The following is a 16577-nucleotide window of genomic DNA, read 5'->3' as shown; positions in this document are numbered from 1 at the left end:
CTTGTTAAATAAAAAAATGTTCTATACAAGAGCTTGATTTTGATCGGTCGGTTTATATGGCAGTTATATGCTATAATGATTTCAACAAATAAGCGGCTGAAAGGAACACGAACAAAATTTCAGATCGATATCTCGAAAACTGAGAAACAGACAGACGGGCAGACCCACGGACATGTCTAAATCGATTCAGCTTGGCACACTGATTTTGTAAATATATATATACAAGTATACTTTATAGGATCTCCAACGTTTCACTCTGAGTGTAACAAACTTCGTGACAAACTTAATACGTAGGTTGCCTTTTATATTTCGAGATTTGGCAACTCACAACTCGTAAAGTTTGACATTTTTGATGTTATATATACTCAAAACATTTTGACATGCGAGCGCTTTTAGTGTTGTTTACAGTAATTTAAAATATTCATCTCGATCAAAAAATGGAATAAATCGCGAACATTTTCATGCGAATATTTTTTACACTTTTGGCAGTGTTCATAGATGGTATAGTGAATGCAATCGAGACAGTCGATCATTCTAAGACGAATTTCGTGAAGGTCGTCCAAAAGTTATTGTTAGTTGGAAAACTATTGCTGCTGTGCACAAACTTATATTGCAAAGATCGTCATGTGTCCTATCGTGAAATTGAGACAACTCGAGGAATTAGTGGGACCCGCATATTCGTACATATGATAGCGGCGTTTCGAAACACGTCTATGACATCGTGACAGGCGATAAACTGTGAATTTACGCGTATGAGCCCGAAAATAAATAACACTCAACAAAAGCAACAAAATTTGTTCGCGCATGAAGCACTTGCAAGCAAATGGTTTGCCTGTTTTTTGTAAAATCCTTACATATCGCAACATACCACTAGAACAACGCAGAATAGTAAATTCTGAGTGGTACCCAACCAATTGTCTTTCAAGAAATCAGGAAAAGCAACCGCCAAAGACGGAACACTCTTCACCACGACAATGCGAGCTCTCTGCATTTTTGAGCACTCAAAATATCGATTTGATGAGTCATCCCCCATAGAGGCTTGACTTGCCTTCGATTTCTTTAATCCCGAAATAAAAAAGGCAACCCTTGTATACCTTGTTCAGAGTATAAAATATAAGTATGATCAATTAAAAATTATAATTTTTATTATCTTCTGAAGAACTTTCATTTTCAAGCTGCAGATTTATCCTATAATATTATATTAATAAATAGATGTAGAGAATGCAAGTTTTTTTATGAGCTCATATTTTTCAATATGATAAAACAATAGAGTTTATTCCAAATAATCTATTTAATGTTTATCAAGTTCGCCAGCTTTACGGTATCAACTTGAAATACAAATATTACGATGAATTGGGTCAAGCAGTACATGACAACGAAGCTTGTTGTGTATTCTATGTTTGCAGTTGTTGTAAATAGCCCCAGGTAGACAGTTAGTTTAATGGCTTTTATACTTTGACATGCTAACTTGTTTGCCGCCAAAGCCAACAGTACCAAACAATAGTGGAGAACGCAGACTGAGTCGCGACATGCCCGAAAACTCCTCCAATAGCAATGACAACAGCAGTCTGCAACTGAAAAACAACAAAGGGTAAAATAATATTAAATAATTGTACATACAGCATAGAACAGCGAAAAGTACAGGCTTACGTACATACCTATATGTAAATATGAAATATAGAAAAATAGAAACATGTGGACAGGTGTACTAGACCACCCAGTACACCAGCTTTTCGAGCAATGGCATTGTATTCTTGCGAATCGAACCTGTTTAAGTTAAGCGCTGCGGTGGAGTTTCCAATTAATCACGAATATTAAAGCCATTTACATACAGGGTTCGTGATGGAGGACGGTTCGATGCCGCAAAATGTTAATTTTACCTTCGAATTTCCTGGATTTCCCTAATCTAAATATTCCTTTGTAATATGCAGATCTTATATCGTTGAGTTCTCAGAATTTTAACTTACCACTTGCTGTTACAACATTCTCTGGATAGTTTTGAGAAATATTGACTATACAAATTTAAGTACGTATCGGCTATGTAGAGCCGATTATCATGGAAATGTTACCTCCTCTTATCTTCACTGGAGCTTTCAGCACTTTTAGTCATTTAGTAAATTCAAATATTAGATGAGACGACGGGCTATCCAACTGTATCCGAAGTTCGTATCTTCGAAAGAGCTTCAGAAGATATTGTGCACAGTATGTCGAAAACAGAGATCTAGCACAGAATCACCCTCATTCCTATTCATCCCTCGATGAATGCCTTGGAACCCGGTTTTCAAGTGAAAGGAGGGTAATGAGCAGGACTTTTGGACTCATTTCGAGGAAATTCTAATACCAAATCTTTGAAAAATAAAAGTAAATGGATATTCAGGAAATAGGTCACCCTGTGCTGTAGTACTATAGGATTCACTATACTTAAGGTGAAACTGTTGCTTTTACATAGCTAGTTATGCATACTGACCCGACACAAAAATACGAATACGCCTAAAAGGGAGCATGACAAATTAGGTGATTGTTTCATTTCAGACTATTTACACGCAGAGTTCAATGAATTTCAATTAAGTGACAATTACACTATCACCGTGCGTTAGCAATACGTTCTGTTTGTATATTGGTATTTGAAAAACAAAAAATGCGAAATAAATTCAGATTACTGACTGGTTGTAAATCCTTCCACTTAATTTCATTCAAGGTCTATTGACTTGTCCTGCGCCACGCCAGGTCACACTAAAATTGCAAAAAAAATATAAAAGCAATAATATTATGTAAGATTTAAGGATAAGGCCATCAAACTTAAAGTTAGAAAATATTTACAGGAAAATATGAATTTAAGTAATCAAATTCGAATCTTGAAAGTGATAACATCTTAAACTTTTCGACATACATAGATATTAAGTTATTAATTATTTATCAAAAAGATCAGGACGAAGAGACGCATTGGAAATGGAACCATCTTGATAAAAGTACTTGTTTAGAAGGAGTTTGTTACTGCAGATGAGCTGGCCGTAGCCGCGGCCACAAAATGGATTCGAAATTGAAAATTTTACTCAGCTCTGCAGTCGCGTTATTGGAGATGGCTCTTAATATAGAGAGAGTAATGAAAAAAAATCGCTCATGTAACGGTACTTCTATCCTAATAGACCTAATGGTCTGCTAGAGATTTGCCGAGTACTTTTACTTTAAGTGGAGTTATCCGATTTTAAGGGGACTTTAAAGCGGAATTTTAAAAAAATATAAATTTTATAAGAAGGTCTTTCATATCAATAAATACTCAGGGTGAGTGCTGCTGGAGCAAACATTTCCAGTTAGTCCAAAATTTTCATCCAAAACACTTTTTTTGATTTTGACTATAGACTTTGTATTAACTACACTTCGTGCTTGTGACACAAAAAGGCATATGACTTCCTCCGATCTAAACTTTTATTGATACATTGAATATAAAGGAAGAATCTTAACATCATAAACATCCTTACAGAAGTATACGTTTATTTACTTATATTTTTTATATCCTGAAAAGGGTATATTAAGTTTGCAACGAGGTTTTTAGCACCATAAAATATATAAGTAAGTATATAATTGGTCAGCGTGACGAGCTGATTCGATTCAGCCATATTCGACTGCCTGTCTGTATATTCCGCTAATATCGGATCACTATAGGATATAGCCAGGGCCCGATCTAAGGGGGGGCAAGCCAGCATTTGCCCAGAGCGACAAAAAATGAGGGGCGGCAAAATTGACTTATTCTTATCATTCAACCTTTTGTTCGATATTTTTGAGGTATCGATACTTTTATTGTAACAAAATTTAAGTCACATCATTAGATTTTGGTCGTAGGGGATTACCCTTCTATATAGACAATAGCTTATGTTTAGAGCGTGTGTTGCCAGTTTCTCGTAATTGGTACCTATTTTCCTATTAAATAGATTTATTTTTATCAATTAAGTAATAAATGATTTAATATAATTTTTACTGTTGCGCTAATTTATTTTTGTACCGACAATTTAAAACGTCGAAATTTAAATTTAGTTAGTTTGATACCATTATTGAGACACTTCTGATAAGTTCTGAACTCCAAGTTCCGAAATTTCTCGGATAATATTTGTTATTACGGATATTACTCAATCGGAAGTTTTAAAAATAAATTGAAAAGTACTTGATACCTATCAATGTCGATAGTTTAATTTCGTTCCTTTTCCCGGTACCGATAAATCTGATACGATACTGGAATCGAGGGAAGTATCGATACTTTTGAAATTTTGTGGAACACTAAGAAGAAGAATTACCTAAATAGGAAATAAGGAACCAACTAGACTAGAACTTAGAAACTCGAATACAAAAAAAATCATCCGAATTTTCTGCCGATTATTTCTGAACTGGCAACTTTCAGTCTATTTTATGTGTGATAGGGATTTACCTCAAACTTTCGGAGAACACAAGATTTGCGACAGTATAAATTTATCAGATGTTATTAAAGATTTTGCAGAGCAAAAAGTGCGAAGAAAATTACTATAATTACGAGGTAGGATTAAATATTCTATGAAAAGCTGTTAAATTTTTGGTTTCATAATTTTAAAAAACAACTGATTTGTTTTGTAGTAACATAATTGTTTTTTATCAGTTAGTTTAGTTTAGTTAAAGGGCAACGGTGAAATTAACTTATTTTCTTTTTCTATTACTGTTTACATTTAGTTTTGAGTAATATTACATTTTAACCATAACACGAATAAACAAACTTTCATTATAATAAAAATGTTAACATACTTGTATTTCTGCGCATATGCCTTGAAGTACATTTGTGTGTTTGCATTCATAACTATATTGACAAAAGTACAAATTTAAATTATTAAAAGCAAGTTTCAATTGTTGCATTGCTTTCCCGGTAAAGTATTTTTTATTAGCTCCACAGTTATACTTGTGTGTGTGTATTGAATGAAATATGCATATTTTAATGGGTTAACTTGGAGCAAAGGTTCATTCCGTTTTTGTCCGAATGCAATTGTAAAAATGCATATTATTTCATTTTCACAGAATGTACATATGTGTGTGTGGATTACTGTTGTTGCCAACGAGTTTTCTTAACTGTATGTAAGCCATGTGCATCACAAAACAAAACTTTTGGTGAGGTATTAGGGTATTCTAAACAAAAAAATTCAATAGTAATAACAGAAATTGTGGTTGGGAATCTGTAAGTAAGACTTACGGCCAGAAAAAAAATATTAAATTTTTAAAAGAAAAATTGTTTCTAGTTTAAAATATAGTTTTTCGAGTAAAAAAGAAATTGCGAATTTCATACCCTAAGTCACCACAATAAATATTGAAATATTTATATAATAATATAAAAAATATTGTATACGAGTATGTATATTTTTTTTAGTAAATTCATAAGTAATATATAATAATAATACTTCTTAAATTTCTCTTAAAGAAATTATGCTTCAAACAAATTTTTTAAACCATCAATTATCGACCCTAATGCTAAATTAAAAACTTTAATCAAGTCATAAAATGTAAAACTTGTATAAGTACAAAAATAGAATATTTACGGCATGCCATATGTGCCCTCCGGGGCGTATACGCAACCAAAATGGACAGTAGCGACTGTGTAAAAGTAAATCGACCAACAACACACCAAATGAATATCGAATATGTACATAAGTGAGTTATTTTATTAATACGGTTTAATGTCCATACACACACGTAGTAATGTGAAAAGCGTATATTAAAGAAACTAGCATATTTAGGACCAGTTTCTGTATCAGTACAAAATAAGAACATTTTCTCTAGAAAATTATTTTTGTAGTAAAATAGTAATAAGGAAATAGTTGTTAACAATAGAAGCATGCATTTACATATACATAGTTAAGACATCCACATCCTAAAGTTTTTTTATTGTAAATAAGGTCGCTTATATTTTATGTATAAAATAATTATATTTCCTTTTAATTAATATATTAATAGCTTATCTTAATAAACTAAAATCAATAGCATGCCTGTTAAATAAAAATAAATAATAATTCCATTATATCACGCATGTTTCTGTTGTATTTCCATTCGGCATTATTTTCATAAGAGTCGAATATGAATCGATCCCATCCAAATAGCCCGGTTCATCAAAGTATTTCACCTAAGTCTAGCCATACAACATAGACAATTTGCATCTGTCGAAATTTGAAGACTCACTGCACAAGGACAAGCTGCGAAACTGTCGTTTGTTGATTAGTGATCACCAAATTAACGTAAAGCCCAGTCATCTACTGCTAGACTGCAAGAGGATCCGTTTCCAGTATATTTCAGTTAAAGCGAGAGTAATCTTTCTTACAAAGGCATCGGCTTTACAGTTTTCAGATTTAGTTATGTGACCTGGTATCCATACAAGCCTTATCACAAAGTAACCTAATATAATGATAATGAAGTCAAATACTCCTTGACTAGTGTAGCAGAATTAGAGTACTCCAGTTATTATTACTCTGCTCACTTCCCTTAAGGAAGCTGTACTCCGAAATAGTATATCTACTGTGAACTTTATGACAGCCACAGTAGATATACTATTTGTAAGGCACGACATTGATCTGAAAGCCTGAAACTTGAGTGCTTCAACCCATCCTCTACCCAAAGGTTTCTTTACAGCAGAACAAAGCATCGATGACTACCTCACTCTCTCCTTAATCCTCCGCCTCCACGAAAGCTTCCAATTGGGATGAGTCTCACTTACATTTCGTGGTATCCTGGTTAATGGCAAAGGCTTTAGAATGCAGAATAACATTCACGATTTCATTTATTGTAGTAAATAAAACTAGTTCAGTCTTACTTACGCTGATAATCACCTCTAATTAACTCGTAGACTGTGTCGAGAAGCTCTCCGTTTACCATAATAACAACGTCGTCTGCAATCTACCGGCAGCTTCGACCAATATCGACAACAATGGTGCGAGGACAACACCCACCCCCAGGTTGCATCTCGTGTTCTTATAGAGGGTTATGCTCATTTTACATCCGGAAAGAGAAAATGGAATGGAGCCTTGCAATTTCTCCAAAAAAAAAAAAAAAGTATCCACAAGAATTTGCCTTCCACTTGCTTCGGTATGTACCAGTGAGTTATATTCGAAACAGAGGTTGCCACAAAGTTTGTAGCACCTGGAAGGAAAAGTCGCAAACCCTATAAATTATTTATATATATATATATATATATATATCTAGCTGCATATATACGAACTGAGGGACAGTTTTTGAGATATCGATCTTTTTCACCAAGAAGCTGCTCATTTGTTTTATAAAATTTAGTTGACATACAAACTGATCGATCAAAATCAAGACCTTAAATGGAAAATAGTTTTATTTGATAATCTTCTTCTTATCTATCTTCACGAAATATGGCATGGATTATTATCAAAGGCAGGGCTACGATTTCCAAATAAATGGTTCATATCGGATCTATATAGCATTTAGCTACCATACAAACTGGCCAATCAAAATTAAGATACATTACTTTTTATACCCTAGAAGGGTGAAGCACAAGCTTTTTTTTGTACTGGGCTTACACTGTTAAAATATGTACATATATAAATTGGTGTGTATTTGTAAGCATGTGCATGATTTCTATACATTGATAAGGAAATGACAGTGAACAAAATATTCGTATTATATTCTACACTGTAGCTACAGCCACACATAAGTACTGCATGTATATGTATATGTATTAATATACATACATACATACTCGCATATGAGTATTGAATAATATTTACACACAAGTCACGCTGCCTGACTACATCCTTATATATGTATATAGTTGTATTGGTAGATTTTTAACTTGTTTACATACATATGTTTGTCTGTTTGTACGTGCAGTTGGGTAAATGGGCAAAAGTCTACGTGCACGCAATCCTCAAAACATATGAGACAAATACCGCTGTGTAATAAAAAATTAACTGAAATATTTACAAAATGCAATTTTACCGCTATACTTGTATATACAATTATACAGTATTCATGCTAAATGCCAGCACAAGCTTAATTTTAGCGCTTTGAATTTTATATTTTGTATTGACAACTGACAAATGTGAGCATATTCTTTCTATTTAGTCAACTATTTATTTTTTTTTTTTTTGTAAAAAATTATTGGAGCTTATGTTGCAGTACCTTATGGTCCTACATAAATGTGTATGATATACATATGTCTATATAAATGTGTGGCTATAGCTCGTATAAATATTTAAATATTCACTCGAAGGACCAATATTGGAGTAAGACATCTGTTTAGTTCTATTTTTAGAATTGCATGCTTGTAAGTATGTTTGTATTTAAGCTCGTCCTTGATGGCATTTTATATGACTTTTATATGCGTGTGTTAGTACAGTAGTTATTTTTGTCCAAACAACTATTGCGATATGACCTTGAACAAATTAGAAATGACCACATGTAAAATACTGCCTTCCTTGTCAGAAGATAGATTCACGCTAACGCAGTTCAAGAATAAGAAAGGTAGTGTTGGAACAACAAAAGTTAGTAATAACAATAAACAAATAAACGTTAACTTCGAAAGCATCGAAGCTATCCCTACAAGAAACTGCTGATGGGTTCACCAATACACTCACATATCTTATGTAAGTACTGACGGTCAATTGACTGTCACTGTTATTGTTAAAAAGAGACACTTACGATTTATATTGCTTACTATACAAGTAGTTTTACATATGTAAGAATGAAATTGCTGAATTCTTTAGTACTGTCACCACTGACAGTCAAATGAACAGTAAAATGACTGTCAGTGTTTAAGATTATTCCAAAAGTTTTCAACAAATAGATATTCATAGTGAATTTTCGTTTTTATTTAGGCATTTTCAAATTCCGAAATATTCATGAATTGGAGAAACACGTATAGCTTTTGAGAGGATCAAGCATGGAATTAAGTGAAGTTTCCTTTTTATAATTTATTATTTACTTATATTTTTGTTTCATTCCTTTTTTATATTTATGTATATTATTATAACGAATTTTAATTAAAAGTTTTGAATTTGTTTAAGAAATAAAAATTATATTGTATTATCCACTGCGTAAAAGAATTTTTCACTTGTGATAGATTTACACTCATAACTAACAATTTTCAGCTATGAAGGATGGTCAGCAATGACTCAAAAAAAGACATGAGAGTGAGCAGTATAGATATATAGTGGATCAATTCCGAATATATATGTGTTAAAGAGAGATGCAAACTCTCACACGTTTGTTTACATCAGTTTTTGTACAAGGCTCTTAAGAAAATGATAAAAACTTTGTTCTGCGCGCTGAAAAAATTTTTCAGATGTGACTGTTACATATATTACCGTTCATATGACTGTCACTGTTCTTGTAGGGTATAATACCCTTCACAAATACAAAACATTCTTTACAAGAACTTGATTTTGATCGATTAGTTTGTATGGTCTGCTATAGCACTCTGATCAAAACAATTTCTTAGCAGATTATACCATTGGCGTAAGAAATAACCTATGTCAAATTTGGTTAAGATAACTTGTCAAATGAAGCAATTCTTAATAGAAGCCCTTGATTCAGTGTGCAAAATTTCAGATCGATATCTCAAAAACTACATACAAATCGTTGTGGCAACTTTAATTTTTATTAGGTCTGGCTATAATTTTCCATTTTGATTTATAAGTAACCATAAAGCGACGGGTTTTAACAGTTTAAATACCTGAAATACTCATTATAGAACATAAATTTATTTACACTTGGTAATGTATATAACAAATATATGTATCTGTATTTAGGTATTTTTCTCTTCTTGTTATTTGTGAAACAATTTGACGAGATGACAATTGAGAAAAGAACAAAAAAAGTCAAACTATTATTAAAAATAATAAAGAACTTAAAATAACGAAATTGGAAAATTTATTACTTTTGGACATACATATGTATGTAAATACGTATCTACATAAGTTACATATGTATATAACAAAATAAGCTGTACTTCTTTAAAATATCTCGTGAAACGTGATGATATGTAGTGTGAATTCATTTTATTTTCATTATTTGCCAACAGGGAATAAGTAAAGCAATGAACAAAAATTCTAACAGCAACAGAGCGTACTTGTTGAGAACGTGATTTATTGCTAGACATATTTATATATACATACATTGGAGATTCTACCATTTACAGTATTAATTACTACGAACGTTCGCAATGCAATGCGAAAGATTAGGAGTGCATTTTTGTTGGAAACCCCTTGAGCGGACGCGGTAAGAAGTTAAGCTGCCTGCCAAAAACTACAACAAAAACTAATTTCCCCTGTATTTCTTTGCCCGAATACAAAAAATAGCCTAATAAAAATCAGTCAATCTAACGAGGATAAAGCGATATGTCAATGACTGTTTCCAACAGTGAGATGAAATGAAACACTACTGAGTCAATCAATCGAAAAACTGTCAAAGACAAACGTTTAGCGCGAATAAACACGTTTTCAGCGCCGTATAGTATGACATGATGCAACACGTAACACTAGTACTATGGACAATAACGTCCATCTCTTAGATAAAAACCGAACGAACTTTTTACTCCCCCTAATATATATAATATATCTGGTCAAAAAGAAGTTTCACATACTCATATACGCCTAACGCAACCGCATCTCAGTCTGAATTACGTTTTCGTGCCGTTTCATATTCGTATAAAAAACATCAATGAAGCAGATTACTCTTTCGGTTAAAGTAAATCAAATTGACAAAAAAATTAAATAATGCGTTTATAATATAATATTATAATAATAAAAATAATGTTTTCTCAACTACACTAAATGTATCCCAACTATAAATCACTGCAATATCGGACTAACCTTGATTAATAACAAGGCTTTGCTTTTTACATAATATATAGAAAATGGTAATTTATACCACCTCCCATAAATTATTTTATGTTAATATTTTTTATGCCTAAGTTATTATTGAGCAGAAAAAATTACTGACTATTTGAAAAATTAGGCAAACTCTGCATTTAACATAGACACTCACTGCCAATTGGTCACGTACAAAGCAAACTTGACAGCAATCTCTAAGACGGGAGAAAATTCGTCATACACAAATCGCGAACGTGTTTTACTGTTACCCGCATACGTTGAGCTTATTATATGAATATTTTCACTCATACGACACACGTTTGCGATCGACGGAGCACAAACAATACGAAGCATACCTTGGAGTGTAACCATTTCAAGCAATGATCGGTGTCGGTCGAAAGCAGGAGTACATATGTCGATCCGTATTTCATAAATCTTCGTATTACGTCTAATAACATACGCGTTGTGTTAGTGTTAAAATAATTGTGTTAAACCCACTTTAAATAATAATAAATAAATAAATCACCTCAGTATTAGTGTTTGTAATGTCTCAAATTCAAGTCGAAGCTTTTGCGGCAGAACAAAGGCCAACCAACAAGGAAACTCACTACCCCCTCTTTTGTTCCGTACGTTTGACCTACACAGTATGCGCCTTCCTTGCCATGATTATGCACTTATGTATGCGCAATATATTCGATTTTACCATACTATGCATGGTGGAGACGGACGCTGAGGTAAATGTGAAGGTCAGCGGTAATGAATCCACAAATTTTGCGTACACAACTATAAATAATTCGAATTCGAATGAAAATGTGAGTACAAATCGATGCATTTGATCTTATTTCAGTATGTCTCTCGAGCTACAGCTTTTGTACTTTGATTATTCCGAGATTATATTCTCTCCGTGTATTAAATATTATTCGAATTAGATTTTTGAGAAGTCAATGTCTTTTTCGAAGAAAGAAGCATTTTGCGAAAAAAATGTGTAGGATACAATAGTTACATACCACAGTTTTCAGCTCATTCTCATTGATCTTAGACAAGTTATCCTTCAATGCTTTTTGAGAAGTAATACCATTTAAAAGTTTCTACTTGCTCATCTTCCTTCACATTAAGTTCCAGCGGAACGATGATGCGTAGAGATTACAATACAAAACATCAAAAATTCTTAAAATTCGATTACAGTTCCTGTAATAAATATATCAACGAGCATAAATAATTGCAATCAAGTTAGGTTGAAGCTATTTACGTGGGGAGCTTTAAAGCAAGTAGCGCCCTATTATAATATGGGTTGTGCTACAAAAGTTGAAAAGCCTTTGACATAACAATGAAAGTACATATGTATGTTTTTTGAATGAAAATATGAATTTATTCTACCACACAATCTGCATTTGTTTTAATCTAAGATGTCATATAACCTAAGATTCCATTCATTCTTTACGTAATTAAGTGAGGTGTAAACTGCATATGTCTATGTCTTTTAATGTCAGATTCACAACATTAAATTGGAAACAAAACCAGTTTTCTATTCGCTATATTTAAGCTAACAGCTAACGAATGGATATCTCTTTTTAGACGTAGTGGCTCTCAATCTTATCCTTTTGAAAAAGCAAAATTTTCGAACAAATTTAAAATCAATTCTAAAGCTTCCCGTATACTTCACAAAAACTTTTAGGAAGCAAAGTTCGCAATTTATATAGAACTATATGATCGAGCTGATGTTTTAACCAGACCTTAGTGGTAAATTCATTTTGATTATCTCGCAGATATGTGTTGCTCATAGCTGATGCAGAAGAATTGCGAAGGTTTACTTGTTTTAAATTAAGCAATTTACTTGAAGTTTAGCCAATGCATTGAGGTAATCAGTCGATGAATAAAACTGTATTAACATTGGCTTACCCACATTTATTAAATTTAAGTTTATTTTTAGTTGATTGAGTCTCTCTCTTATTTCAGTTGGGCAACATTGCATGGACACGTCAAGAGGAATTTGCTATACAATCTACATTTTACTATGGTTACTTAGTTACTCTGCCATTCGCCGGTCGATTAGCTGACAGATTCGGTGGTAAATTATTTTTTATACACTCTGTGACAATTCAGGCAGTTTTATTCATGTTAATACCAACATTCGCACACATCACTTACCTAGGAACTTCCGTAATACGTCTGCTGCAGGGATTAGTATCGGTAAGAATAATAGAATATAATTTATAAGCACTGAAGAAATTACTTTCACGCAAACTGAGAATAGTCCCAATAGCAAGGCGTGACTCTACTGAATTTCATTGTGATTGTACCTGTAGTCGTAGAATGGAAGTGTATGACATAGCTTTGACCTCTATGGTGATGGCTTTCTCAATCATAACTTAGTAGCTATTTTTATGACACTCCCTAAAGATGTTCAAAGGAGACATGGCAAATAAAGAAATTCGTTTTGTGTCCATGTATAGAGTGTAGGACCCTTATAATATTCACATATCTTGGAACAATCGAATCAGCTGAGGTAACTTTGATCAGAGAAGGCCAAAATTCATTAACATTACATTTTTTGAGAGTTCATTGACTATTAATTAATAATATGTTGATTCATTATAATATTCACATATCTCTAAATTACAATATTTTTCAGGGTTTTGGCAATCCAGCACTGTATCAACTATTTTCTACCTGGGCGCATCGCAGGGAGCGTAGCTCGTTATTATCGTTCGCCTATGGTGGTTACTCTGTTGGTATTCTGATTGCCTTTCCACTCTCAGCATTACTTTGCCGTTACAATTGGGAATTAGTTTTTTATACAGTTGGTTCCGTTGCTTTGGTTTTTGGTATATCTTGCCACTGGTTGGTTTATAACACATTGGATGAGCACCCCCGATTGTCAGAGGCCGAACGTGCTTATTTGAAATCCACAAACGATGAAAAATCGAAAGTACGCTTTAATAAATATATTTGGTATAATACAATAAAAAGAAATCCATTATTTCTCAAATAGATGGCTTTAGTAATCAGTATCTCACGTTGTATAGGTGCGGTCGTGTTACACAATATGGCATTAAAAAGATAAGATTTCGTACTAAAAATTAGAGGTTTAGTGATTCCTTGACTTAGTATTGTTAGAGCACGAGACAAAGAGATAATACGCAATATTTCACAGTTTTTCTTCCATAAAGGCGACATAAGCCAAGTGGCTGAAAATGTGAATAGTGTTTATGGTCCTGATACTGTAATAGCCAATAACGCGCAATTTTGGTTTCGTCGAATCGTTTCCGGTAATTTTAATTTCAAAGATGCACTATGCTCTGGAAGACCAATTGTCAAAAATATCGACAAAATAATGGATATCGTCGAGCTCGACTGTCATACAACCACTGTGTCGATTGCCCAGAGCTAATCATGGCGCAAAAAAAAACCATTTGGAACCATTTAACCATGACTGGATACTAATAGGAGCTCGATGTATGGGCGCCAAACAAGTAAAAGCAAAACATCTTATGTACGAGTTTCTATCTGCGAATCGCAGCAAAATCGATTCTAAAGCGGATTTTTACTGGTGATAAAAAGTGGGAATATCCGGGAGCTTGGTAGGGAGGTTATTATGCATCCACATTATCGTCTAGACCTGTGACCAAGTGATAACTACCAGTTCATGTTTATAGCGAATTAATTTGATGTTGATGAATTTACTTCAAGGGGAGCTTTTGGAAATCGATCAGTTTTTTACCAATAGCGACGAGTGTTTCTATGATAGCGGCATTGCGAAATTAACTGCCAAATGGCAAAAAATTATTGAACTAATCGGTGTATATTTGATAAATTGGATAAATCTAACTATTGTATGCTAACTAGAACCCTCTATTCAAATAAAATAATGGATTTCTTTCTACTACACCTAATAAATGTTATGATCATTATTATTATATTATTTTTTTCTTATTTCTAGTCAAACTGCATTCCATGGACGCATATTCTGAAATCCGCGCCTGTTTATGGCTTTATCTTGACGCACATCTTACATAGTTATGGCATAATAGTATTTACAATGATGTTGCCGCGTTTCATGAAAGAAGCTTTAGGCTTCACATTATCTAAAGTGGGTCATAATGCACAGTGAATTATTATCCGTACTAATTTTTATTCCCTTATTTTCTGTCAGACGGGAATATATGCTTCAATGCCGTTTTTGGGTGGCATTATTGCGAAAATCATAATTTTTCCAGCGTGCAGGTATATCGAAAAAAAGCCAAACTATAAGCCAACACTCTATGGAAAAATATTTTATGTGTTATGTAAGAATGCATTCGTAGTACTCATACTTAGTGAGCCCTTAAATAACTTTTTAAATTTACCTATAATACCTAGATTTAAAATAAATTTGAAATAGTCGCATAAACTTAATGAAACAACTTTTCTTACTTATGCATTTATAATATAATATATATTGCAATATTTTTTACTTTAACAGGCAACATCTTTACCATCAAATTTCTGATTGTCGTTATGTTATTGAACGCCAACCAACGCATACTTATTAATTTATGCATTCTGTTTGTGGGAATCTTCTCTGACATGGCATTTTCTGCTGGCTATTGGCCCAGTTTACTACATCTAACCCCGTCGTATGCCGGTTTACTCTCGGGAATCGCGAATGCCTTTTCAACAATGGACGGTTTCTTTTCACCAATAATCATTTCCGCTATAGCTGTTCAGGTAATCGTCAAATATTTTGGCAATAACTTATCGATTATTTCCGCTATCGATACATTTTTTAAATATTATATTAGTTATGCATATTATTATTATTAATTATGTTTTATTACATTTCAGGGCACCAAGTCGGAATGGAATTATGTAATGTTTACACTGATTATAGCCTACTTGTTAGCCGCAATGGTATTTGGAGCACTTGGCAGCTCGAAATTACGCTCGTGGAACAATATAAGTACAAATGAAGATGTTTAAGCTATAGGTATATAAAATTGTAAATTTTAGAAAATTGTGTTTTTTAATTGTGATAATTTTTAACCAATTTAGTTTTGTAATTTGTATAGATTTTGTAAAATAAGTGTTAAAAGTGGTATTTATATATTAAAAAAAACAGTCTATATCATCAAACTTTTTGATTATGCTCCTTAAATTAAAACTTTCCATGAAGACCAATGATTTTCAGTAATATTTTGTAAACATTTTTTTTAAAGGAATACCATGGACGTATTGAACTGTTTATTAAACAAACAAACATTAATTTCTTCTTCTTATTAGTTTTCCATGCAAGAACTTGATTTAGTGGCCCCCACAAATGGTCAGCTTCTTGGGAAAAAAGGGCATGTACAAAATTTTAGATTTGTATCTCATGAATTGAGGTTTTTTTATATACAGACAGACAAACAGAAAGACGGAATTGGCTAAATCGACTCAGCTCGTCACGCTTATCAATTATGTATATATTATATATAGAATAATATATACAGAACTTTATCGGCAACGTGTTGAAAGTGCTTTTCATAACATCTGGTTAGCAACTATCTGTCAGTTAAGCTTAGGTAAACATTACCGAAAAAGGGAGGAAGAAGGAAACATGATTACTTTTTCGTTGGGAAGCACCGCTCACTTCAAACATAACCATTTTCTACCTAAGTAACGTTTTTTTATAATTGTATTCTTTGAGCGACTGCTCTGCTTTTATATAGTTAAAACCTTTGATTTAATAAAGTATTTAAAAATCTGTCAAATTGTTTTTGTTTT

The 16577-nt window shown here is 32.9% G+C and overlaps 1 protein-coding gene and 2 long non-coding RNA genes across 4 annotated transcripts; 2 read left to right on the top strand and 1 right to left on the bottom strand.

Moving 5' to 3' along the window:
• Positions 1 to 1277: 1277 nt before the first annotated feature.
• Positions 1278 to 2703, bottom strand: LOC118680682 (uncharacterized). Its single transcript, XR_004976294.2, has 3 exons — positions 1968 to 2703; positions 1659 to 1906; positions 1278 to 1574 (listed from the first exon to the last, which is right to left on the bottom strand). It is a non-coding gene; the product is annotated as an uncharacterized lncRNA (long non-coding RNA).
• Positions 2704 to 6590: 3887 nt separating this feature from the next.
• Positions 6591 to 10926, top strand: LOC118680681 (uncharacterized). Its single transcript, XR_004976293.2, has 4 exons — positions 6591 to 6789; positions 6848 to 7086; positions 10046 to 10242; positions 10323 to 10926. It is a non-coding gene; the product is annotated as an uncharacterized lncRNA (long non-coding RNA).
• A 220-nt stretch (positions 10927 to 11146) lies between these two features.
• Positions 11147 to 15947, top strand: LOC106615144 (sialin). Of its 2 annotated transcripts, XM_014231219.3 has the most exons (7): positions 11151 to 11647; positions 12792 to 13025; positions 13468 to 13764; positions 14776 to 14925; positions 14989 to 15121; positions 15298 to 15542; positions 15660 to 15947. In XM_014231219.3, exons 1-7 carry the CDS (start codon positions 11381 to 11383, stop codon positions 15792 to 15794), a joined length of 1461 nt encoding a protein of 486 aa, XP_014086694.1. In that variant the 5' UTR covers positions 11151 to 11380; the 3' UTR covers positions 15795 to 15947. The 2 variants fall into 2 exon arrangements, with proteins under 2 accessions (XP_069961620.1, XP_014086694.1); XM_070105519.1 differs by lacking the exon at positions 13468 to 13764 and having other exon boundaries at positions 11147 to 11647.
• The last annotated feature ends 630 nt before the right edge of the window (positions 15948 to 16577 follow it).

The sequence above is a fragment of the Bactrocera oleae genome, chromosome 2, assembly GCF_042242935.1.
Source record: "Bactrocera oleae isolate idBacOlea1 chromosome 2, idBacOlea1, whole genome shotgun sequence".
NCBI lineage: Eukaryota > Metazoa > Arthropoda > Insecta > Diptera > Tephritidae > Bactrocera > Bactrocera oleae.
The sequence above is the reverse complement of the archived record's forward strand: the minus strand, read 5'-3'. Positions and strand labels throughout refer to the sequence as shown.

Coding starts and splice junctions, on each gene's coding strand:
- LOC106615144 (XM_014231219.3), top strand. CDS start 11,381: ATGTCTCAAATTCAAGTCGAAGCTTTTGCGGCAGAACAAAGGCCAACC. Junction 13,765..14,775: donor CAAACGATGAAAAATCGAAA/GTACGCTTTAAT, acceptor TCTTATTTCTAG/TCAAACTGCATTCCATGGAC. Junction 15,122..15,297: donor AAAAATATTTTATGTGTTAT/GTAAGAATGCAT, acceptor TTACTTTAACAG/GCAACATCTTTACCATCAAA.